This window comes from Botryllus schlosseri, chromosome 2, assembly GCF_051294905.1.
Source record: "Botryllus schlosseri isolate E-star chromosome 2, Bs_hap1, whole genome shotgun sequence".
In the NCBI taxonomy this organism is placed as follows: Eukaryota; Metazoa; Chordata; class Ascidiacea; order Stolidobranchia; family Styelidae; genus Botryllus; species Botryllus schlosseri.
Genome location: NC_137237.1, coordinates 19,661,978 through 19,687,727, shown reverse-complemented (window position 1 = coordinate 19,687,727; position 25,750 = coordinate 19,661,978). Strand labels below are relative to the sequence as shown.

General features: G+C 40.9%; 1 protein-coding gene and 1 long non-coding RNA gene across 2 annotated transcripts; one reads left to right on the top strand and one right to left on the bottom strand.

Annotated features, from left to right (window-relative positions):
• Positions 1–5,986: 5,986 nt before the first annotated feature.
• LOC145434046 (uncharacterized) lies at positions 5,987–10,187 on the bottom strand. Its single transcript, XM_080311327.1, has 4 exons — positions 9,460–10,187; positions 8,000–8,670; positions 7,677–7,817; positions 5,987–7,552 (listed from the first exon to the last, which is right to left on the bottom strand). Exons 1-4 carry the CDS (start codon positions 9,824–9,826, stop codon positions 7,448–7,450), a joined length of 1,284 nt encoding a protein of 427 aa, XP_080167453.1. The 5' UTR covers positions 9,827–10,187; the 3' UTR covers positions 5,987–7,447.
• A 282-nt stretch (positions 10,188–10,469) lies between these two features.
• LOC145434053 (uncharacterized) lies at positions 10,470–14,790 on the top strand. Its single transcript, XR_013913260.1, has 2 exons — positions 10,470–13,928; positions 14,324–14,790. It is a non-coding gene; the product is annotated as an uncharacterized LOC145434053 (long non-coding RNA).
• The last annotated feature ends 10,960 nt before the right edge of the window (positions 14,791–25,750 follow it).

Genomic DNA, 25,750 nt, shown 5'->3' with positions numbered 1-25,750 from the left:
TAGCTTTCTTCCGAAATCTGAAATCAAGTCAAGGGCCGCAAAATATGACCTCGCGGGCCGCGTGTTGGTGACCCCTGATATAAAAGGACAGGCGACAAAAAGGTGGCATGTGTGTCGGAAGGCGAGATCGATATGTGAGGTAAACTAGGGTCATGTCCCGTAAACAAGGGGGCAGACTAGTGTCGATTCAGAAGCAATTGTTTGTATTTCAACTTGAATGGGGAGAGAGAGAGAGAGAGAGAGAGAGAGAACTCTTTTAATCGTCAACAATGAAATATAGTATAGGGCTATAGGCAATGTCCACAAACATTCACGTTCAATAGTACATATTATTTTCCTAACTATATTCCACACGGTGTAGACTGGGAGACCCGACATGACCGAAGTCTTCTAGGCCGGAGTCACCCAAGCATATTTGGCAGCATTAATAATATTATGAATCAATTTCTTCTCTCAGTCGAGTAGCACAGCAACGAGTAACGAAATAAACAAAAGTAAACAGAAGACAGCAACACTAGGAAAGGACGGTTTTCATTGTACTTGGATAAGATAAATTTGCAATAGCGAGCTTTAAGCTAGTGATAAGGAAAAGTACGGTAGATAGTTGGTACGTTGTTCCAAAGTTTCACACCTAGGCATATATGAGATAGGGAATTTCTTGACAGTCTTGAAGATTTCAATTTAACAAATAGGGACTTATAGGGATATGCTCGACGACTGTCGGATAGCCGGTGACGGTGAGATACTGTTCCACAATGCAGGTCTAGCGTATTTGATAGAAAGATGATCTTTTACGTCGACCATATGGTAGTTGGACGACATGGACGCGCATGTGTTGTAGCCTATTTATGCACTTTTTATACCGTGGTAAAGAAGTCATTGACGTTTTCGGCGCAGTGACCGCAGTGGAACTGATACATGAGCTTGGCAATAACTTGGCAAACAATTTCTAGTTTCCTCATATATTTTATGTTTAGGACACCGAATCTTTTGAACATTTCTTCTGATCCAGTGGAATAGATGAGTGATTCTCGTATGACCGATATGAGATCGATAGATGCCTGGGAGTGGAAATTGCGTATTCACTACGAATCCGCTGAAGCTGATGTTCAATATTGATGAAGTGCATTATTGATAGCCATTCGGCATTGGTAAAGCGATTTGTGGAAGTTATTAATTGAAGCCAATTATCAATTTGCGAAATTGATAGGATTTTTAAGAGTAGGCTTGTGATTTAGGATTTAGGCAACCTCTCAAATGCACGCATATTGTATGTGTCAAATGGACACGGTCCAAGTGGCCATATACGTTTATGCAGATGTGGTCAAAGTAATCATTGTTGATGATCAACAGAGGTGGTCAATTGTTTAGCGTTGCTACCAGTGTTGGGATCAAGTCACTACCTTCGAGTCACGAGTCAATTCGAGTCATTGCACATTTTGACGCAAGTCAAGTCAAGTCAATCGATTTTCGAAGGTGACTCGAGTCAAGTCAAGTCACTTGATTTTTGGAGGTGACTCGATTCAAGTCGAGTCAAGTCAAGTCAAGTCACGAGTCAAGTCACAATTCAAGTCAAGTTGCTTTTTCGGAGTATGAGGCATGATTACATCACTGAATTTTGCTAGATGTCGGAAATACATATTGCTTTGTCATTGATTCTTAACCGATGAACGAATATAGAGTAAAAACTACACGCAAGAAGGCGCTGTATATCGCTCACATGTTCGTAGAACTGTTAAACTACGAAAGTGAATAGCCTCAGTTTATTTAGTTACCAGCCAAAATAGAGAAGGGGACTCGAGTCAAGTCAAGTCATACGAAAAAGGTGACTCGAGTCTGACTCGATTCAAGTCATGACTCGAGTCATCCTAACACTGGTTGCGACTCAGGTAGATATGACGCCGTAAACTTGTACTCAGTATAAGTCGCCATTTCGCAGACATGCCGAAACTACTACAAGTGGAATTAGAAAAGTACTCAAGTGGGTACTTTACAGAGTAGATTTGGTCGAGGAAGCGCCTACTTTTGGCAATTTATCGGAGGTGACTACGTTAGAAATTTTCTAGATGCATCCAACGCAAACCCTCCAATGACACTACAAATAGCCTACATACAATATTCGAATATTCTACAGGGCTATTTCACGTGTTTCTTTTACGAATTTCAATCTACTTCAAAAGAATACTTTTCATAGTCCAAAGTGTAAAAAGTAATTAGTTTCTCTTAAAGAACTGCTCAAGTAGAAGAGGAAGCGGTATAAAAATAACTATTTATGTAAGTAATGCAATTATAGGCAAGTGAAACTTGGGTACTCCGACAAAGTAGAAGTTATTTGAAACTGTACCATCTCTGACTTTATGTAGCCTTTTCAATTCTGAATGCCGGTTCAAATACATTCAAGCAAATCAGAAAGAATTTCCGGATTGCTTCCCTTTGGTGGCCGCAGCCGAGTCATTACACCTGGAACTTCCATGGAGACAAAAAATATGGGTCCACTCATGCAAGGTACCATGTCATCCCATGCATACTCTTCTGTAAAACGAATCTTTGGCTTGGAAAGAATTTGAAATACATATACCACATGTTGGACGCTCATGCATGTAAATGTCTACATCAAAGCTCTATAACTGTTTTAGTTTGATCGACCCTCTTTTTAATAATGAATCGCGTACTAAATAGGCATCATGATGAATATCATATACTTTAAATCTGTGCTTCCCAACCGGCGGGTCGCGGAGCTATTTCAGGAGATTTCCAGTCTCTGACGAGGTGCGAGATTGCAGTTTGTTTGCATTTTGTTAAATTTGCATGGAATACTCCAAACATCTAAATATTTTTCTTCTAATTGAAATTATAAATTAACTAAATTTTGACTCTCAATCCCTATATCAGTCAGCGGTACAGTTTTCGCAATATGGAATATCAATACACGGTCATAGTATTTTGCAGTTTCACTGACTCATCTCAGCGTTCACAACCCGCCACGTTACATACCGGCAGGGGGCTGATGGGGCTTACTTATATAGGCCTACTTCAGAGATGGTCAAAGTAGGCAGGAAAGCTATTCAAGTACGAGTACAAGTGGATCTTCTAAAAGAAACTAAAACTACTTTAGCATAATATATTGGCTTTGAATCCAATCAAGTAAGTAGCCTATGTATAGTTGTGAAAATAATTCATATAAATAAATAACCCCTCAGCTCATGGACTGTCAAAAGCTAGACACCGAGCTAAGCGGACGACCCAAAGAAATGGGCTCGGGCTGCCACATCCCATGAGGTATACATTTTCCAAAGCAGAAGAATTCGTCCAAACCATATGACGGAAACGATAGTTTTGCTATGGAGAAGCGGTTCGTAACTTTTGTTTACCACAGTGCGCCGTTGCAGGAAATGTCATGGAGTGATGTCCTTTCCCGTATCATTAGAATCGTAGCTGAGGCGAAGAGCTATACGGAGAAGTTGCATGTGTTGCTAGGTTACGAAGCCTATCGTTCCAAACGTTTTTTAGGAAAGATATTTCCTGTCATGAAACATGCCATATGGGCAACAATGCGACGTAAATGGAACCACAATCCGTTATATAAACTATATGGACGGTTTCGTGAAAACGCAATTGTGACTCCGTAACTATCTCGCGCGAAGCACCATGAAAATTCTGTACTTCACTTAACTTGGAAGGATAAAAATTCCTCATGATACTCCGTAAACACCTAAAGCCCGTAAATTTCTCCGTGCCAGTCTCTTTCTGTGTCTCTGTCATTGGAGGAAAATAATACTTCTACTTGACAAACTGTAAATAGCGAAAAGTAAGTAACTTACAAATTACTGCGAAGTAGAAGCAGTGAAAAATTAGACTTACTCGAGTAAGTAGTCCAAGTAGAGGGAAACTACTTCATTACTTCGAAAAAGTAGAAGTACTTCGTTACTGACAACCTCGGCTATACTTGGAATTTTGTCCCCGGCACGATAGCAACGAACGATAGTAATCGCTGTATATGTCAATTATTTATTCATCTTTATATTGTCCAGCCACTTAATATTATATATTCGACGCTGGCCGCATGTGCGTGTGCGTCCGTGAGCAGTGATTTCAGCGTAAGCGGTACCTTATTTTGCTCAGCGGTTTCAATCAGATATTTCGTTGCATCGATATACTTCAGGCGATGTAGGAGAAACTGCTCGACAATTTCTCTCACCCGAGATTAGTTATTTCTGTCAAGCACTTTGAATTTGCAGCATCCTAGCGTATGGATATTCAATACTATAGCGCAATACGTTGCCATGACATCGGAAACTATTAGTCCAAAGCCGAAAATTACCTATTGTTAAAAGAATTGTCGAAACGGTTAGATATGTATGGAATGCTCGACCACCCAGGCGCTCAGCGGACGTTGCCTGGGATAAATATCAACTTCTTGAACCCGCAATCGAATCGTCAATTGCCTGTGTCTGAAGTTTATACTATACGACGAAGGAGCTGGCTCGGCACATTGGCCATTGGCGGCCGTCATATCGGCTCGTTGTCTACTTACTTCTATTAACATGTCATATCACTACGCTGCTGGAAAATCCAATTTAGAGTTATGAAATACATTACCGCGAACATGACGTTTAGGTAATTCATTCGCCAAGTATCGCCAGATATACCTTATTTCGTTGTGTCAAACTTCTGCATTGTGCTGTACATTTGAAATACCGCGCTAAGTCTGATATTTCTTCCTATCAATTGAATGAGAAACCCGCATGCCGTATCATGTGTAACCGAAATTCAATACACCATTAGAAGTATAATATGTATTGAATTACGTACATAACACGCTTCATATATCACACAATGTACCATTCGGAATAGAGAATTTGCACAGTCAGAATCAGAATCATTTTATTAGAACATTCATTCCAAGTACCACACCAGTTGAGATACAATGCAGGGAGAAACGGCTTTATGAAATCGTCAAGTAACGTTGTCTGCCGCACTGTCAACGTTATGTCTTCGGATGTGACATCATGCCACGTCGGCATGATGTTCAAGTGAGGACACTTACCTCTTTTTCCGGGCACAACCAGCATACCCGAAATTTTTATCTTTCAGATTTTGTTGCCATGAGCCAAGCACACTCGGTGCTGACCTTATGTATATACACGCTGTCTGTCGACTCCTACTGATTACTATGCCACAACAAAAGGAGTCGGCCAAGCTCCATTATTCAGCACTCCAAATTTTGTAAACGTTGCTTTATTATGGAAAAACGACGCAGGTGTGTAACGTTGGAACTTGAACGGGGTCGGGTGTTGCTGGAAACACCACGATTCGCAAGCGAATGTATTCATAACTGTCCGAATCTTTAGAAGTCGCGATACATCTGCGAGTGGGAACGCTACATAATGACCGCGATTCGGGTATATTTGTTGCAGGCTAGTCATATTTGAACCATAAACTACTCGAAAATTTGCCGCTGTGTGGTCGAAGGTCCCAAACACTTTTGGCGTGATAGAAAAGTTGGCTCCGCTACATCAGCAAGACAACTAATAGATTAGAATTACGAGGTAACTATTTCCTCTTACGCAGACGATGCATGTTTAGTGTTTACGGACATGAATTTATAGGAATGATAGGATTTCGTACGCAATCATGGAAATATATCAGTACGTTGTACATATATAATACACCCACATCAATAACGGGAAGTTCAATGCGGTAATAATGTTTGCAGGTATATAGTTTGTGAGAGTGATACGACTGGTGAGGTTGAACTTCAACCCGTCGCGGAGAATCGGTTTCATGCCACACACACGCTGAATTGTTATGTGCGAAGCCCCAACAGGTATAATTGCCTAATGCCGGCAATACAATACCTGGAAGGTTTCGGGGTGAAGTGACATCGGGACCCGACAACTGAAAATAAAGAGTCTTCTCAGCATTTGTCACGCGCTGTTAATTTTCTTCACTGACAAAACAAGAAAGTCACATAATGAGGCGGAAGCTCTCTTCAAAATCATTCAAGATGTCTTTATTCGCAACAGATTTGTAATAAAAATGAAACATTTAAAAGATATCATATAAACACATCGACGCAATATTCCAATGTTAAAATGCATATAATATATTTAGACTCGGGCGTAATTTGTTGAAATATGAGATAATAAAAAATCCTTAATTTGGCGCGAGGGCAGAAATGAACTTCTAAGGTAACGTTAGAGTAGGCCTACCTGAATGTATACAATTATATACGAGGCTATATTTGCCAAGTACAGGGTTTTCGAATGCCGGAAAGATCGAATATTGCAATATGCGACATCGATAAATTACTGCATCCTAACATAGGTCTACTATCCGGAAACATGACAGTGTCACCAAACGGTGGCTTTTGTCTGGATTTTGAAACAGGACTCTTCGTTGCAATACATTTTGGCGAATTTGGCGATGATATTATGCGGCTGCAATTCCTATAATATTCAGCGCAATACGGCATCTAAAGCAGAGGTCTCAAACACGCGATCAAAATTTCGTAGCTTGCGTTGCGTAGCTTATTTAGATATCTAAGCAGGTCGGTATGGCAACCGCCAGTGGCATTATGTTGCCCCTTTAATGTATAGTTAGTTACATTCTGTGTCATCTTTGGTATCTTTTTATATGTTATTATCACCACGTAAATGTGGCGATCACCAAGTAGTCGTAGCCTATGCTTCACCTGTAACACCAATGGATTCTTCGGCGATTGCACTGCACATTTCTACTGCTACGGCACAGTATTCATTATGTTCAAGTTGTTATCGATCTATTCCATTAAACGTCAAATGTCCACTAGCTGCAAAATTATGACGCGACAGCTTTTACAATGTCCTGATGCATTTATACTGTCGCATAGGGTCTACAGCTAATTATTTTGACAAACTAATGCCAAGTACAGCAACAATTTTATTCAAATATTTTAAAATAAGCTTTTTGTCGTGCCAGGCGTGAATTCACAATAGTAAATCACATTTTCACGATGCGCGTGGATGTGGAATGTGAGTTCGCAGGGTCCCGTCAAATATGGCCTACTTGAAAATACATTGAATTACCCTTTATTGGTGCTGCGGCCCGCGGCGCCATCAAAAAGTCGGAAATTGGCCCGCGAGCACATTTGAGATTGAGACCTCTGATCTAAAGGCTCATATCCTGGATGAGGCTCTTAAAATATAACAATGTAGGCTTTGTAGTGGGCTGTCTCGAACGTGGATACCTGACGATTGAGTTTCATCTGCCAAGCTTTGAGATATATCACAGACAACACAAAGTTGAATTCCGGTAATGAACGCGAAATTTGGTAAGTGATTCAGCGCGAATCCCGATAAGGAACATCCACGTCGGACATCGGAACTTTTGGGTCTGTTTAGCATCGGCTTCATTGAGAATATATCGCTAGTTTTGACATCGCCGGTCGATACCCCTCGCATTCCAATCACACGACGGCAATTGTTCTTTCGTCTGATGCGCTTTCCGCTCTGATTTTTTTCGGCCTACCCTTTGGTTTCGTTGGGGGTTCGGACCCACCGCCATCCATAACCTGCAGCATCACAGAAATCCGTCATTACTCATAAATTGCACACATGTGACAATACGTACGAACATGTGGCACGTTTTCGTGGCCCGTACTAAATAATACACAACGCATCGGTTTATAGGCATACCTGCTTTTTCCATTTCATCCGCCTGTTTTGATACCACGTCTTGACTTGCAGTTGTGTGAGGTGTAAAGTTTCGGCAAGTTCGACACGATCTGGCGTTGAAAGATACTTCTGTTTGTCAAAACGCTTCTCCAATCCAAGCAACTGTTAAGAAAATCGGTTCCTAACTGTGTTTGGTAGCGTAGATTTAAAGCCATACTACATGCATACATGCTATGGCTACATTGCTACATATTATGATGGAATCAATATATGGATGAGATGTGAGCCGGGTACAGCCCTCTGGAAGGAGTAGCCTAACATTGACTACAAAACTTATATCCCACCTGCATTTCAGTAAAGACAGTCCTACTTCTTCTACAGTTTTTCGACTTAATGCTGAGATTATCATCGCTCATTCTCGTTCTGAGATATGCTGGCAACTGTATCGTCGATCGATTTTCTCGCGCCAAATTGAAATCGGGTTTGGAGTGATCAGAAAGTGTCATCGGCTTCGTCTGTTCCTGCGCGGTTTTCGTGCCCTCGGAAACTACGGGGCTTCCGCACGAATCTGGTTTAGAAACAGGCTTCCTCTCACTGGCGTTGGAGTTCGTCAACATTTGAAACGCTCGTCTTCGGAAATTAGTACCATCAATTCTGCTGACGCGATTTGAAAGCTTGCTATCGACTTCTGTGCGCGGGGAATTTGTCGCGGCAATCATATCGCACTCTGTGTCGTTGACTTTGGTGCGCAATGTGGAACGGCGGCGGTGAAGTACTGAGTAAAACGATGAGCTTTCGGATATTGCGTCTTGGTAGTTCCTCATACCAGTGGCGTACGGAAACGTTCCGTCGAAGTACAGCGGCCCGGGAATCATGTAACTCGGAGTATGGAATGAGTAGTATTTCGGTACCAGTCTGAACGGGATCGTTTCCAGGTTGGAATAGAAGTCCCCATTTCTGGGTATTTGTGCGTTTAGATGGCAATAGTAGTCGCGATAAAGCAGTTGTGAGACTTCTGGAAGCGAACGTACAATATTATAGCCATAGGCGTAGCCTGAATGAAAATTTAGTAGGGCGAATGAACATGAACATGATGGGGGCATGATTTTACCCACGTCATGCAGTATGGTATTCATTGCGATGTATTGAACAAATATGATTTCACAATATTCTAGATGACAATCAGAAGATATCACATTATATGATTCGTTTGAAAATTCACCAAATTGAGCAATGTTTTAATATGCATGCTTTCAACGAAGTTTATCGTCGTGGGCAAGATACAATTAGGGAGGGGTAAATTTATTTTTATTTGCACCATGTTGTGAAGGGTGACATAACGTACATAATAAAGTTATTGTGACAACACCAAGTCGAAATGTAAGGGTGCAAGAAGGCCTCCCCCCTGATTTCGACGGATCGCTCGTCCTCAAGTTATACTGTGCATGCCTCAGTGACAGTTTTCTAAATTACGACAAGATGTTTTCCGGAAATTTAATAATTTAAAATCAAGAACACCCACTTGCTTCATCATGCAGGTTAAGGTTTTCAAAACATGCTTATACGGCCTTGAGACGTGTACACTGTACAGCGAAGCGAATAATTATGATTCTGCCGAATAGGGCAACAAATGTACTTCCTGGTCGGATTTTGTGCTAACGCTTGGGCCAGGTTAACATGGGTGGCGGGCAGGATTGGTCATCGGGCCAGAGGTTGTCTATCGCTAAATTATGGAACGAAATGGTCAATGCCGTTTACCAGTCGCGCAGCGGAGAATTTATATTAGGAAATAGCCTTCACCAACCTTCTTGTGTCTTTAGCGACCAACACTGATTTCTTTTATCCACCTCTATTTCCTCAACTTCACATGAACGCGAAGGTACGCACTCGCACGCTGGCCTATCGCAAACACAGCTTCCCGAGTACGGACGACACCAGAAATGCCTTTCCGTATCTGTCGTTTCCGCGTCGCAAGACGAAGGAGTTGACTGTTCGTAAAATCCGTCGTCCGTCGTGGGAGACGAAATCGGAAAACTTTTCACAGACGCGTCCTCACCATTAGCACAGTCATCGTCTTCAGAAACCACTCTGTCTTTTATCAGCAGTCGTCGATTGTTTTTCCGCAAACGCTCGTCGCCTAGGATATCACGAATTAAAAACGAACTTTTCATTATGGTACTGCTATCGAAATGCAACAGTTTCTGTAAAGGGCATCGAAATAAAACGAAACATATTCATGGCACTGGAACATAAAAAGATGTGACACGGGAAGCTCTCGGTACTTTCCGCTTAAATACCCCTCTGACCTTTACCTCAACCTCCATTCGTATATAGCGGGACATTTTCCGTCGCCATATCTATATAAGAATGATACAAATCCATCATTCATAACTTTCTAGCCTTTTATTTATCTCTACTATGAATGAGATTTAAATCTGCTCCAGGTGTCTCGCAGATGTTGAGCGACCAACCTGGGCGGTTTATGGTTGGCGATAGGTCCGCGCCGATCAGGGTTAATTCGTCACGGGTTTAGCACGATAACGTATACAACCCCTCACTGCGCCAACGATCAAGATACACCCGACTTTATCGGGGAGATTACGGCTGACAAAAGAACGCAGATCCCGAAAGGTAACGTTAGCCTAATGAAGGTAACGATCGAGAGAATACAGAAGAGTATTTACGCTCCATCCGGTGCGGTATTTCACGCGGTGGTAAAATGGCCACGTCCAGTTGATGCGTACCTTCGATAATGGGGCTTTGACAGATTTGCTCTCTTTTCATTGTGCCAAGGATTGCACTGGAATAAAATGTTTCGCCGAATGCTTAGCATAATCGTTGTTGACTTCCCTGTGACATCAGTTTGTCAACGGGATTTAACAACTCGGAAGGAACGACGCGCTCTCTAATTGCCCGCCCGATCATTTCACACTCGCCGACTTATTTTTCATTTCTCCGCCAGAACAATGTAAACATAGCGACGCAGAAAATTTATTTTTGAGTTCGCAGGTTTTCGTTGGTTTGACTTAGCGACTCAATTAACAATCTTTAAAGGCATTAGATACAAACACACATTACCCGTAAGCGAATCATGTCGCAACTTATTAATAAGTAATCGTGCCATGTTATCTCGCAGCTTCATGGTACATTTCATCATTTCTTTTCTCCCAATCCACTCAATTACAGCAATGCTTCCGTAGCAGGTGACCGTCTAGCTGTTTCAACAACTACGATCAAATTTTCGCAATGTTGCGAGCAATATATCCATATTCTTCTTAAGCAAGGTTTTTAGTGAATAATTGAAGTTCGCGCAGAGTAAGAAATAGGAACTAGAACATCAATTGTGGCAGTTTGTTACACTGAGAGATTATCACATGAATAACAGTGACCATGACGCCCCTTTCCCAAACTCACGATTCGAAGGTCATGATTGGCCCTTATAAGCAAAAAGTGTCTTACTATTTATCTAGTAAGTTACAACTCACTAAAAACTAGGACGAGATGCGATCATACGCATGTGGATATCGTGCCTTTTTCCTCGTATAGTTTAAGCTTGAGGAAGGCAGACTGCGGCCCGCGAACGTCTTTTATCGGGTTCACGAGGATAAATTAATCATGAATCACCGCCATTTTACAAGAAATGGCAGGGAAAAATTAAGTAATTTACGTTCATTTCATTAATTAATAGGTGTCTTCTTGTTTACATCATTTTCATTTAAAAATTATCATTGTTTTAATTGACTTCTTCAATGCTCACGAGCGCAAGTACGGTGACTAGAACAGCTACAGTGGATCCAATCAGAAGACCAAAAGTTTTAGGTGAAATTCAGCATTAGTTGTTGAGGAATTATTTTATTTCCACTGATAGTGTATGGAGAAGTGATTAGCTTGCTGCGGTTTTTATATAATATAACTTGACATAACTCATGAATCAAATATTTTAATTATTTGTCGTCGCTGGCTTCCAATGAAAATTAGTCTAAATAGTCCGCGAGATTGTGCCAACCACCCGAAATGTCCGACTTTGTGAGAATTGAGAACTTGACCGCGAAATATTACGTCACATCGTTGATTTCAAGAGAATGAACCGTAATTAGCGACCCGGGAGAAATCCCGAACTCGAAGGGGCTCCAGATTCTTCGTCACATTTACATAAGCTATGTGGAGTATTGCTAGTTTGAAAAATATGTTCGGTCATACTTATTTAACCCGAAGTTTTTCTTCGCGTTCCGCGCGATCTTTGCTAATTAGTACTATGCGAACACATTACTCAAATAAATTTCTCTATGCTGGGAAGATAGAATAAGTGGGAGACATAAGTCGTTCATAATTAAGCCCTTCCTAGTCATCGAAAAAGCATGCATGATAGTATATACAATATTTCATTACGGTGACTGCTGAAAATGATAATAATCAGTCTTATTGGTATAGGTTTGAGATTTGAGGTCTGCGGCAGTGAGCAATCAATATCAATATATCAATAAAATATCAAAATATTTTATAAAGTGGGGTTTTGTAGCCCTCCATACCATTACAGCTGGATAAACCTTGGTATTTATTACATTGAATCGGCCAAGTTAAATCAGGTCACTCAAACTACAGGAAATCTCCAAGTTTCAGTCGATTTTCATACAGCTAAAATGTAGATGGGTGCTAATAGTGATATGAACCAAAATAAAGTGACGATAATGCGTTTTTAAGGTACAAGGCATAGAAACTGACCAAAAGGAACGAATGTTTAAACTCAGTAAATTCTGAATAACCTTATAAAATAGACAACGATCGTCCTAGAGAAAAAGTTGAATCCCAACGGATACCAGCACTGGATGATATTATTTAGTCATTATATAGACTAAAGATGCTGTGCGTTAGGATCGGTCGCTTTCATTGGATACAGAAGGGTTATCAACTCTTGTAACGCATGCGGGTTCCTATGCAATATGATTTGCGGGACTGGCTTCGTTTTATCGGATATAAGTCAAGGTCTCTCACTTGTAATTCAATATCAATTTCGAGCATCAATGGATCGCATTATCGCGACATCGGAATTTGCGCCTTCGGAGCTACCATGCGGAAACTATACGAGCAAAGAGTGTCGTTCGTATATTTATACGGTAACTTCTTGTCCTAAAATTACGGGTGGGCAAAATCGTGTACCTGAACGATTCGATTCCGTATCGAGTATCATGTATCGTGTTCAGTATTTGAGTATCGCTCGTTATAACGTCATAACAGTACGGATTATGTGGAGAGTTCAAAGTTGTACCTTTTATGCGACCACAAAAAATATTGGCAGCTCTACACCATGGTATGCATATATTTTAAGATAAGCTGGCAGATTTTCGACCGTACCTATGTCATTCTACTGGTGACAACGGTGCTGCTTGAACCCGACTTTCACAAAAAGTCATTTCCACAAGCGTGCGGAGATTTTTATTATAATGGATGCTGTGATACCACCAATCGAGGCTTCGAGGCTATAGGGAAGAAGTATCGAAACTATATAACTCTTTGATAATATAACTATATAGTAGTGGAGTGGGGCGTATAATATGTAGTGAAATCGTCCTAATGTTCATTATAGATGTTTTCCGACAATATTTACACAATTATGACACTTTTTTTTTGAAAAATGGCATTTTTTTGAAACACTGTTTGAAACAGGCTTTAAACAAAGTGTTTTAAAACATGTCTTGTTTTTAAAATAACCTTATTGGTATAGCAATCCGAGATGCGGATATTAAATTCGAAACGCGTCGCCCCTTATAAATCGAACTGTTTTCTTTTATGCGGTTTTTCATCCATTGCTTAGTTCCGGACTGCTGCGGTTGACTTCATGAGAGGATCGCTAATTGTTTACGATTCGGATGAACACATCGTTCGTCAGTGTTTGTTGCAGATATGGATCAGAACCGGACGTGATTGAGAATATATGGGACTTCGAGCAACCATCGCGTTCCTTTGTAGTTACAATCAACAAACCGATTACCTCTCTGCATTTCAAGGATTTCAATTTCATCCAAGAAGCCTGAGAAAATTTCGATTCGTGTCGCTCGAACGACTTTTATTGTGATATCGAATCGCGTATTTGAAAACGAGATATGACGCGAATTTTTAGTTGACATTATAGAAGTCAAACAATTCTAATGTGCAGAGTAGGTCACAGTCGAGTTTTTGAAGAACAACTGTTGACAAGAGTGGTTGCATTTAACGCGTTATCGATATCGTGTATTTCCAGGAAAAAGGTCGGATCTACTTCGAAAAGATTATTGCGTAAGTGCTCGATAATATATTTCTGAAAATGCATTTCAAATGGAATTGAAATATTGAGATAAATGACGCCTTCCAGACCCTATATTCGTGGTCACTAATGGCGGATATTATTTGACGTGCCTGTAAAATCCTGTGTATGCTAATCAACACGTACGTGTTGCAAAAGACCTAATCGGTCATAAGCGCCACTATCCAAATAATTATAGTAATTTCACAAAATGCTACGTTAGCCTACTATGGAACAGCTTGTATGCTATGATTTGATATAGCCTAGTTAGTATGTGACGTATACAGGTCTACCCGAGTAAGTAACTATAAGTATCGCTGCTTATTGTCTGTACTGTCGTCCGTTTTAGCAATCGAAATACTCTTTCGCATAACTATTCGCTTTTCAGCATTGATCGTCTCGGATTTAAAATGTACCTGGGATGATGACATGCTCGCCGAGCTCGTATAGTTGATGGCCTAGAAAACTCACTCCGGTAACTGTACACGACGAAAAGCATTTTCATTGGTGTGGAATTACTTGTCATGAATTCCATGCCGAAATAAATACGGTTTACGACCTAATGATACGGAAGCACGGAAGACACGAACAGAGCCAATAACAATTAATGTCCGGCAGATATTCCAAGGCATTATTTCCGATTTGGCAACTCTTATATGTTTCGGCTTACATTTCCATCTCTTCTGCGATGGTCTTCTACCAGTCCTCGTCCACCATATCGCAATTTACTTATTTGTCATGAGAAATCATAATCTAATTGCACGAACTTTATTGCACGCACGAATATGCCGCCCGAGAAAAATCCTGCATATTGCTATCTAATGACAGAATACACAGGAAAATCGTGTCTCTAATCTTTTGACAAAGTTTGGGTAGAACAAGATACACGGTGAGAATCCTGTAGACCTCCCAATGTGACAGTAATGTTATACGACTTTAGGACGAGGAAGGTACGTTGGTCGTATTTACTCAAGAAGACGACGTTTCCTGCAATTAGAAGCTTGGGGTATCGAGTGACCAACAATAACCCCATCCAGCTGTAAAAGCTTATTCGTCGATTTTAACAAACGACCACAACGCGCAAATGTGTCGAGAGATAACGACGCAGGCGTAGACTGTAATTTGAAGAGAAAAAAATGTGGCCATTTCATCGTTAATCACCGCGCCATTAGTTTTATCGACCTTGGTCTGCGTTATCCGTAAAATAGGGTAACTCTGCACCAAATGTAATAATATATACGATCAATCAGATATTTTATCCGTCTTATAATTCGATATACCTAGATGAGCTACGTTGGTGATATCGCCGAAGAGTTGATAAGCTTTCTGTACACCATGACGAAGGAAGAATCGTTTTTCTCACAAAATTCGGATGCACGCAAAAATGATTATACTGATGGAAGTTTGTTATTATTTACCGAGTCTAATACAAGATGACGGAGTTACACTTTACCGTATTTATGAGAAAGCTATTAGGGATGGTGTGAACCTCTGAAAGGTTCTGGTTCGTGTGAACGCGAACCTTTTTGGAAGGTTCTGTGTGAACGCGAACTTCATGACGTCACGTGACGTCTTATTGCTAATTCCAACCCTACATTTCGTTAAAGTGATATATTAATTTACAACACGATACCTAGAGACAACTCTGGCCACATTATATGCCACAATGCTGAAGTACATACTTACTTTTTAAACGTCGTCAAATATATCAACAGGGGCAATCAAATGATATAATAATCCCATAAAATCAATATCCTTCGTCGCTTTGCCAATAATTTCGACGAGGTCTTGCAAGGGAATATAAGCTTACGCCTTAGGCCAGACCGGAGAATGTATTCGGCGTCTGAGTATTGCTATACGTTGATATCGATCAGAGTGTAAAACGGATTTCTGTAGGCCTACTTGCTACCGATGTCACCCCTCAAACACCTTAAACACGTTATACAGCAGTAGCCAACACCCCAATCGCAATGATTTTGTTTTTATGATACAATAAAACACATAAAATCAATATTGACCCTGTACGCTTGCTAGATTTTTTACATCAGACAAGGATATCAATTTCATTGATTGGTTGAATAAGCATCATTCGCTGACTACCTACATGCAGTGTGTTTCACTCTTGATGTTGTGTGATTGCGGGTCAAGCTCACATCAGAGAGTCACTAAATATTCACAAAAGGAAAACTGGATATTTCGAACAGACTTTTGTAACAAAGCAAGTAAAATTTTTGAGATTGTCAAGATGCATGCTGGATATTTCGAACAGACTTTTGTAACAAAGCAAGTAAAATTTTTGAGATTGTCAAGGTGCGTGCTCGTTTAGTGTTGATTTTATTTTTATGCTGCCAGCGTCATGCATAGAGTGGCCCCCAGTTGACATGCAGTGAATTTTAACCAAAAATGTTATAATCACGTGTAAAATTGTAATATATGAAAAAGGTTCACAGTGCAGAACCTACCAACGTTCGTTTGTGAACATTAACCTCTAAATTTCTGAGGTTGACTCAGAGAACGCGAACGCGAACCTCAAGTTCACGCCATCCCTAGAAGCTATACAAACTTCGTAACTAATTTACGATTGCCCACTGCCCAGCATAAGACTTCATTCATATATACAGACTTCTTCAAAATTTGATATGATAATATCACTGTGGAGCGCGGTGACGCTCAATCAGTCAATCAGTTTTATAAATATTTTCATCATTTTAAAACATCACAAGACTACGATACAATGATTGGCGATCGACAGATTGCCGTTTCGAATCAGATACGGAAATATATAAAACCTATAAGGTTATAGCTGATTCAGATGACGGTCGCGCAAAAATATACTATTCGTATAATTGAAGGTGTGGAATATGCACAACAGTCACATCGGTAAGATATGGTATATTTGCTCAAGTGCTCAGCCCTACACATTGTCGGTCGCAACTTCACATTTTATGCTACACCGTCGGCCCACGAAGACGAGAGCGCAGCGGTACTCTGATGCGTTCGTCGCAGTTGTTTTGATATTTCGCAGCCCTAAAAACAAAAGAATGAGAATGACAAAAACGAAGGATCACAGCAGTTATTGAAACCACTTTTTGAATTGAACTTAAATGCCACGATCTCGACAAATGATGATCCGTTGATGAAGTTTAAATAATTTATATTAAAATAAACTACATAACAAAGGGAAACAAGTCTGCACGACGGAAAACAAGTAAATTTGGCGACCACACATAACACAACATAACTACTAGCAGCGTACCAACTCAACGGGGATATCAGAGTACCAAAGACAAAACCGACTAAACTGTATAGGCGATGCTCAATCCACAAATAGGTCTACATTAAGGATGAGTCACGCGATGTCTAATTACTAGATAATTACTCCTACAGATTCCTGCAGTAACAGCAAGGAAAACAGTGAACATGAAAAGTCAAATAATAATTTTAGATGGAATTGGAATCGGTTCACAATTTTACCGCAGGTTTCACAGTTGCTTGAGTATTTCGTTAGTATACTCTTGGTCATCCAACCGAGAAGTCATTTGATTCATTGGATGTCGACGAGTTGATTTCGATATTTCAGACTTCACAAACTGACACGTTAATTCAGTCAGGTCTTCAGCGAATTCCGTTGGAAGGCATAGGTTACTGTCAAGTGAGGACATGAAGAGCGAACGCCTGCTTTTAAGAACTGCCACTTCAAGAACAGAGCATATATCCGCTCGTGTTGATCATATATAGTCGTCGTGGCGCAGGCGCGGACGCTGAATTATTGAATTTGAGTTAGTTTCGCCAAAGTATGCGATGAAATGCGGGTAACTGCCGTTGAATATCTCGGCTCCATCTGGAAATATATGATTAGGTAGGATTGGTGGTGTTGGATTTATTTAACGTACTGTCAATCTTTACGGTTGACAAACGTGGAGAACATTTACGCCATTAGCGCCCTAAAGTGTTTATGTCTTGTGATTGAAGTTATGCCTCAAAAAAGGATTGGAAAAGGATCCTAAACAGGTGGTCTTACACATCTATGAACATGAACAGCCCACAGTGATTGTGTGGCTGATGTCAAAACGGATATTACTTTTCAACAACTGCTTCGTGTTAAATCTTCTGTGACAATACACGTGTCTAACAAAAATATTATGGGAGTCACCCCTATCAGCAAGATCCAATATCGTCTATTGAGACAAAGAGCCATTTCCTTCTAATGTTAGATTTCATGCGTACCACGCCAAATCATGGTCTACAAAATCAAATCATCAGCCGAAAATATTATTCTTATTTGCTGACATAATCGCTACTAACACAAACAATAATTAGAATTTACAAAGGAATGACAACGGCTTGCGTTCAACTGGCTTTTCACGTCTGGTATTCAAATGTAAAGGGGCGACGCTCCGTGCATTTAATTGATATGTAGATGGGACGTCCGCGATTCATGGTCCCCGAATCAGCGTCACGGCGACACGGGGAAATACAGCACGTCTGTTTATCTTCGTTCTGATATTTATGACTAGTGGCTATGTATAGCACATCAAGACATATCATGAATTCGCCCAAAGAATTGTGTTGACATAAAGCTATAATCATGGGTAAGAAAATTGTTCAAACTTCATAGTTGATTTAGTTTGAGGAGCCGTAGTATATGCGTATTTGTTTACATACAATTTATGGCGATGCCGTAAGATAAAAACTGCTTGCAATGTGAATATGTGAAAGTTCATCCATCACTGTATTAATGGAGTATATATTTCGAAAGAGTCGGAAATATTGACTATAGCGCTATTCAGCACAAATCATTTAGCTAAGACTTGACACTGTATCGAGCAGACCATTTGACCTGTGAGTACCTTATACATGTCTACTAAGTTTTAGTTAAAATAACTTGTGAAGTTTTTTTTACGTATGATGCGTTACTTACACATAGGGTTACATTTGAAGCAAGCAACAATTTACAACAAGCATGTTTAAAACATGACCCTTGTTAAATTTAATGAAATAACAATGCGTGTTTGAGGCCGACATGGCGTAACGTCGCGCCGAGACAAGCTAGATATATGTTTTGAATTAAAGAGATGGATGTTGCTGCTACATTCACAGAGTCTAAGATTATTTTAAAAGTCTTCTTAGTAGTTTATAAGCTGTGACGTTGTAACGTTTTTGTGATATTCAGATTGGAATATACTTATCATTCCTTCATATGCGAGATGCAGAACTTTTTTCGTCTTCAAATAGACGTCGACAGGGGTGGGTGAGTCTGAGTCGCAATTTGAGAAATGAACATCTGTCAGTGAACCATTTTCTGTGGTATGCTATCGATTTGACAAATCGAAAGTAGGATCATTGTCGTTGTTCCAGCAAAACTGCCAAAGTATGGAAGTATGGAAAAATGTTCCTTACCGTACTTGGAAATTTCCATATTCAATACCGAAATTTCGTTCCTCACCATGCTCAGTCTAGCAGACAACATGGACGGTCAACTCATCTGTGATGTTCGATAACAGAAAGGACTTGTCCCTCATCAGTTTGGGTATAGAATATTGGCTTAAAATCAGTTTTATTTCATACATGAATGTTCCAAACATTTACGACTAAGGAGTGAATGCAGCTCCCCACCTAGTGGCGGACAGTTTTGGCTGCAGTTTTATTTTGCAATTACTATACCTATTATAGTGCTGGGCGGATCGACAAATTCTCTGGTTCCACTAGGATCCTGTTTTTAAAGCTCTGGTCCGACTTGTAGGCTGGATTCTAGAAATGACCGTGATCAGGTCCGACAAACTCCGATGGTAAATATCTACTCACAGGATTGAAACTATACAATGAAGGAAAGTAAAACTCAAAGATTAAACCCAACCCTTATATGAAGTAATTATGCCAAATTGAACTAAGCGTGTGGTTTATTTCCATGAATGTTTCACTTTCACTATAGATTCGAGGGCGGAAGAGGGTAAGGCTCCGAACCGGCTCCGGCCAAAAATGAGAAAGTCCGTAGGGCTACCCAATCCAGATGCGGTCCATGCCCAATTGCCCCGCTCTAATATCTATACATTATGCGACAGCGTAGCCTATATATACCCCTACATTGCACATTTTATATTACGATTCATTTTTAATTACATTTCCCTACTGCGGCCGGTTAACCTTAACCGTGTCATTTGTAGTTTGAATTAGGAGTCTGAAATCACATAACCGTACCATACGTCTCATAACAAGTTAACAACTACCCCAAAAATGAGCTGCTGAATAGAAATGACTATATTGGTTGGATGTGATATGTTTATTGAAGAATCTGTTTCTCAATTTGGGCGCCTCGTATTGCGGTCATGCCCATAGATGTCGTTCTAAGCATTGGTGGCTGTTACGAAATACGAACCATTTCTCTAGAGTCGAAGGTAGAGTCGGTCGGGGTGCCATTTTCCAAGGATGCCGCGAGATAGTCAAGTATTGTAATACTACAACGCATTAATTTTCTATGCTTGTACTATTGCATTTTACGGATATAAAACAAGGTGACACTGTGGATTGTGATTGGAAAGGCACTGCCTCATGGCCCTGTGGATATACGTAGGTATCAGAGATGAGCGGATTTGAAATTTCTATGTCCTAATCCAAGGACGGGCAACATACGGCCCTCCACGGGATTTTGAGCGACCCGCCGAGTACTTCATTTTCCCCTATCCGGCCCGCCGACTGGAGAACTTGCCCGCCCCTGTCCTAATCCAATCCAAATCCGAAACTTCAAATCCTAATCCATAATTTTTTTAGATTTCAAGCCTAATCCTAATCCGATTCAAACTTGAGATTTCACTCAGAAAGCAGACATATTATGTATATAATTCTGTAAAAAGAAATAGAACGCCTAATCAGTGCCACAGGACATGAAGCAACTTTGATAGGACGAAAAACGTTGTCGGTATTCGCAGCAGGACATCAATCTCTCCGAAAATCGGTAGATCCAATCCTAATCCTAATTCATTGATAAAAATATTAAGCCCTAATCCAATCCAAATCCGACAAAATTTCACAAATCCCGTTTTCCCAAATCCTAATCCATGCTCATCTCTGGCAGGTATCACTCAGGTATCGCAGCTATCACAGGCATCAATCAATCAATCAGGTTTATTAATATTTCCATCGTTTCAAAACATCACAAGATACAATGATACAATGCAAAGATACAATGAAAAGATAGGAAGGTGTCGAAACAGTTTGGAGTAGCCCTTATTATCAGACACCCACCTTAGCCTAGGCCAGTGGTTCTTAACCTTGCCTCCAGCGCCCCCCAAGGGGCACTGGCGATTTTGAAGGGGGCGGAAACGCTCAGGGGGCGATATGGGGGGCGCTGGGCTCAGGGGGCGATATGGGGGGCGCTGGAGAAAAATGGCTTCGCTGTAGAATGTAGATGATGTGGTAGTAGGACATAATCCTTATTGAGTATTCAGAGCGAATTAACACCGAAAACTTCGTTATATATAGCCTACAAAAGACATATAGGTTTAATTGTTCATAGGCGCCTAAATGACTGGCACCGAATGTTCCTGTCTTTTCAACTGAACCTCAGAAGACGAATTCCATCTGAAATGGAAAAATTATATGCAAGTGACGAAATACCAATTTGAAATAGTTTGCGTCTTTTAGTTTAGTACGATTGGGCGACAGGAATATATGGTACTAGATATCCGTGTTGGGCAATATCCCTGTTGGGCGATTTTATATTTTTTGATATAGCAGACAGGAGGTCACGAAATACCATCATGCAACGAAGTCATACCCACGGGTCCGCCCGCCCGAATATGTTTAATTATTAGTTACGGACCCTACAGTTTCCAAGACACCTTACAATGTTCCCTCTACGTTTTGACGAGTCTGAGCACACTCGCCAACTTACTGCGCAGACCCTTGAACAACAGTGCGTAACGGCTGAAAAAAGGTCATAACTTCGGATTTGTTGTGCGCAACGTAGATTTTCTGTGCGCAGAGACCGTGTCAGCACTGCGCACGTACACAGCTTAGAGGGAACATTGCACCTCACTCAGCTCTACCGGTAAATCTGGTAACGTGAGCAGAGAGGACAAGAAATTGATAGCAATATAAATGCAATTCCAAGACCCAAGTTTTTTCGGGGGGCCTGACGAAGTGTCGTTTCGTTCCTGCCAACGGGTATACGTCCGAAGATGCATAATCATTATTGAGCGGTCCTACCTTTTCAATCACACATCGCTCAGCTCTACCGGTAAATCTGTTTACGTGAGCAGAGAGAGGATAAAAATTGATATCAATATATATCCAATTCCCGATCATATTGATCAATTCAATCAATAATTAGTGAAATTTTTCGCGCTTCGTGCGTCTAGGCGAGAATAGCTCGCTCAGTAAATGGACACCCAACGTAGATGACCATATCAGCAGATAGCGGATAGCCAAAGGGGGGTCTTGGGGCGAAGCCACCCGGAAGTTTGGTTTATCACCCTATGGGGGCCCAAGACCAACGTTTTTTTTCGGGGGGGCTGACGAAGTGCTGCTACGGCCCTGGTAACAAATTAATTGTACCTACGGGCACGCCCGAATATGTTTAATTATCAATGCGCCTTATTTTCCAATACAACAGCTCACTCAGCGCTACTGGTAAATCTGATTACGTGGGCTGAGAGGATAAAACGTTTATAGCGACGTATGTAGGTAATTACCACCTATTCATTCATGCATTATAGAAAATTTTGGCGCATAGGGCCAGGCCACACAAACTTTGCTGACCATCGAAATCACGCTACAGAGTTCTTGGGGGCGAAGCCCTCAGAACTTTTGTTTATCACGCTATGGGTGCGCAAGGCAATCGTTTTTAGGGGGGTTGACGAAGTGCTGCTACGGCCCTCCTCTCCGTCTTTATTATATTCCTTACAATATGAGGTTGGGGGGCGCTGGAGCACGAAAATCTTTAAAAAGGGGCGCTGGAGGAAAAAAGGTTAAGAACCACTGGCTTAGGCGAAATAAAGAAGAGGCATGCACACGGAATGAAAAGTAATGCAGAGAATATAAGACGCAAGCGACAAAATGAGGTGACGACGGTGTTAGGTCGTGGTCCGGTAATCCTGAAGACTGGCTAGTATTCATTTAGAAGAAATTGCTTGTATTTCGACTTGAATGTGGATATGCTCGACGACTGTCGGAAAGCCGGCGAGATGCTGTTCCACAATTGGGGTCCGGCATACTTGATCGAGCAATGCGTTTTCTTGTGTTCAGTCCTGATCATATGGTAGTTGTTCTTCGTTGACGCACGTGTGCTGTACTTGTGCGCTTTTGTCTCCGAGGTGAAGTGAAGTAGTCGTTGAAATTTGAGGGACATTGACCGCAATGGAACTGATACATAAACTTTGCAATTTCTAGTTTCCTCATATCTTCCAAGTTTAGAACACCAAATCTTTTGAGAAGCGATTTATCAGTTGCACATTCAGGCTCTCGTGGGGATTTGGCAATGATACGGATGATCCGATGTTGAAGTTTTTGCAGTCGGTCAATCGTATTCTTGCAGGCAGCACCCCAACAAAGAATTCCGTATTTTAACGTTGATGGGAATAGAGTGTTAAAGAGTATCAACAGCACGCTGACTGGCAGAGTGTAGCTAAGGCTGCGAAATAGAACACATACCTTCGATAGTTGTGGTTTGAGTGATTGTATGTGACTCTTCCAGGACATGTCTGAAACCAGTAAAACACCAAGACACTAGGCATTTTTAATGTGCATCACTCAGGTATCACTCTGCATCATGTCTGGAAGGTGTCTGGGGTGTGTCAGACACACTCAAGACATGATACCTGAGTGCTAGAAAAACTTGAACACACCCCAGACATGATGCAGAGCGATACCTGAGTGATACCTGCGTAAGTGCGTATATCCAGTATCCACAGGGCCTCGCCTCAGTGCCTCTGCGTTACCACGCTACATTCGCCGAACGACAGCGGAATACATCGCAAAAGAAACTATACTAGGATACATTGTTCTGACAAAATCGAGAGGGCATTGTTTGTCTGCTGTGTGATCATCTTGAAACATTGGGATTTCCAATGTGCAGTGTGATTTTCGAGCGACTGGTGCACTGCACTGATATTGACATTTCCGGAAAAAAAGATACATTCGGTAGCTCTCAAATAATATCGTGCACTTGTACGTACAGTGCACTGCATACGGAATTAAGAGAGGATATAAAATAATAAGGACAAACGATGAAAATAAAGTGGTATGTGTGGGTGAAATGGAGATATGAGATCGTGGCCCCGTATCTCGAGGGCCCCGTGGATATACTCAGCTCAGCGCAGACAAGTATTCATTCAGCAGAATATACTTGTATTTTGTCTTGAGGATTGACAATGTACAATTGAACAATGGGCATATGGTAGGGTTGCCATATTTGTGGGAAGCAAATTCCGGACACTATTTAGCGCCCACTGGCGGATTTAAAAATGAGTTATGGCACACTTTGTAAGTCAATATGACGTCACACTAGCGAAGCTTTGCCTATCCTATCCGCCATAGGATAGGGGGTCACGATTAGGGCTGGGCACAATGATTCGAGTACTCGAATCTGAATCGAGTATTAATTTTAATGATTCGAGTCGAGTAGTAAAATACGATTTTTTCGAGTACTGAAATTATAAGCTTCTCGCCACTGAAAGTTAATTTATCAACGAGAATTATAGTTTCGATACTAATTTTCACTGGTGAAGCCTTGAAACGTTGATTGGCGGTATCGTAGCATACGAAACGTATGGTACGAAGCTACGAAGGTTACTGGGCGTAGCACATTTCCGAAGTCTTGATTATCCCACAAAGTTGTCACCAAGTGGAATGACATCGGTATGGTCGGAAAAATACCAAATTATCATTTATGAGATGGATAAAAGGCATTATATTCCTTGTGGGGGCATAAACGGTACATATTTGACCTTTGACGTATTACATTCTTTTATGACGTCATAATGAGTGATACTCGATTACTCGACTCGACTCGAAGCATATTACGTGATTCAGAATCGAATCACTCAGGTACTCGATTTTGCCCAGCCCTAGTCAGTAGTCACGATCCGGATCAGGAGCCGCTATAATGTTAGATCGGTGCATTTATGTGGTTGTGTATTGTAACCAGGATCGAAACACCATTTTTGTCAGCCCTTCCCGTCCAAATAAACATCTGATTTCTATATGCATCTGGTAAATAAATTTTATATATCACTATAAAACTTTGATCATTTCTCCGTAGGTGTGTAGGTGTAGGTGTGTAGGTGTAATGACAAAACTCAAGCACATAGTTCCTAGATCTGTGCTTGGGAAAATATACTTTTCGCTTTTTTACTCGTATCTACAGTATGGCATATTTGTATGGGGGAATGCTTGTACTTCACATTGTTCTAAAATCCGTACCCTGCAAAACCGAGCCATGCGTGTGATGGCTGGCTTGCCCCATCGAACAGGATCAGACTAGTTGACTTTAACGAAATATATTGGTATAACGCCATTTTAATAATATTCAATAAGGAGTTGGTAAACCTTGCGTAATTCTCTGAACTGAGACCCGATAAGACCTTTGTGAGTCGTATATTTTGTCGTGTGAACGTAGATAACAAAATATGAAATGTTACGATGTTTGGTGCATGTACTCTCTCGTGGCTATTAGTGATATGGGTATGTAATACTACGTAGAGATATTCATTCATTCATTATTCGCTGATTCGGAAGTCCGTTGCATTGCCGTACGTGATTCAATAAAGTTACAAGTCGTGGAGACAGAAACAAAATATATTCGTCAGTGTGGTCCATC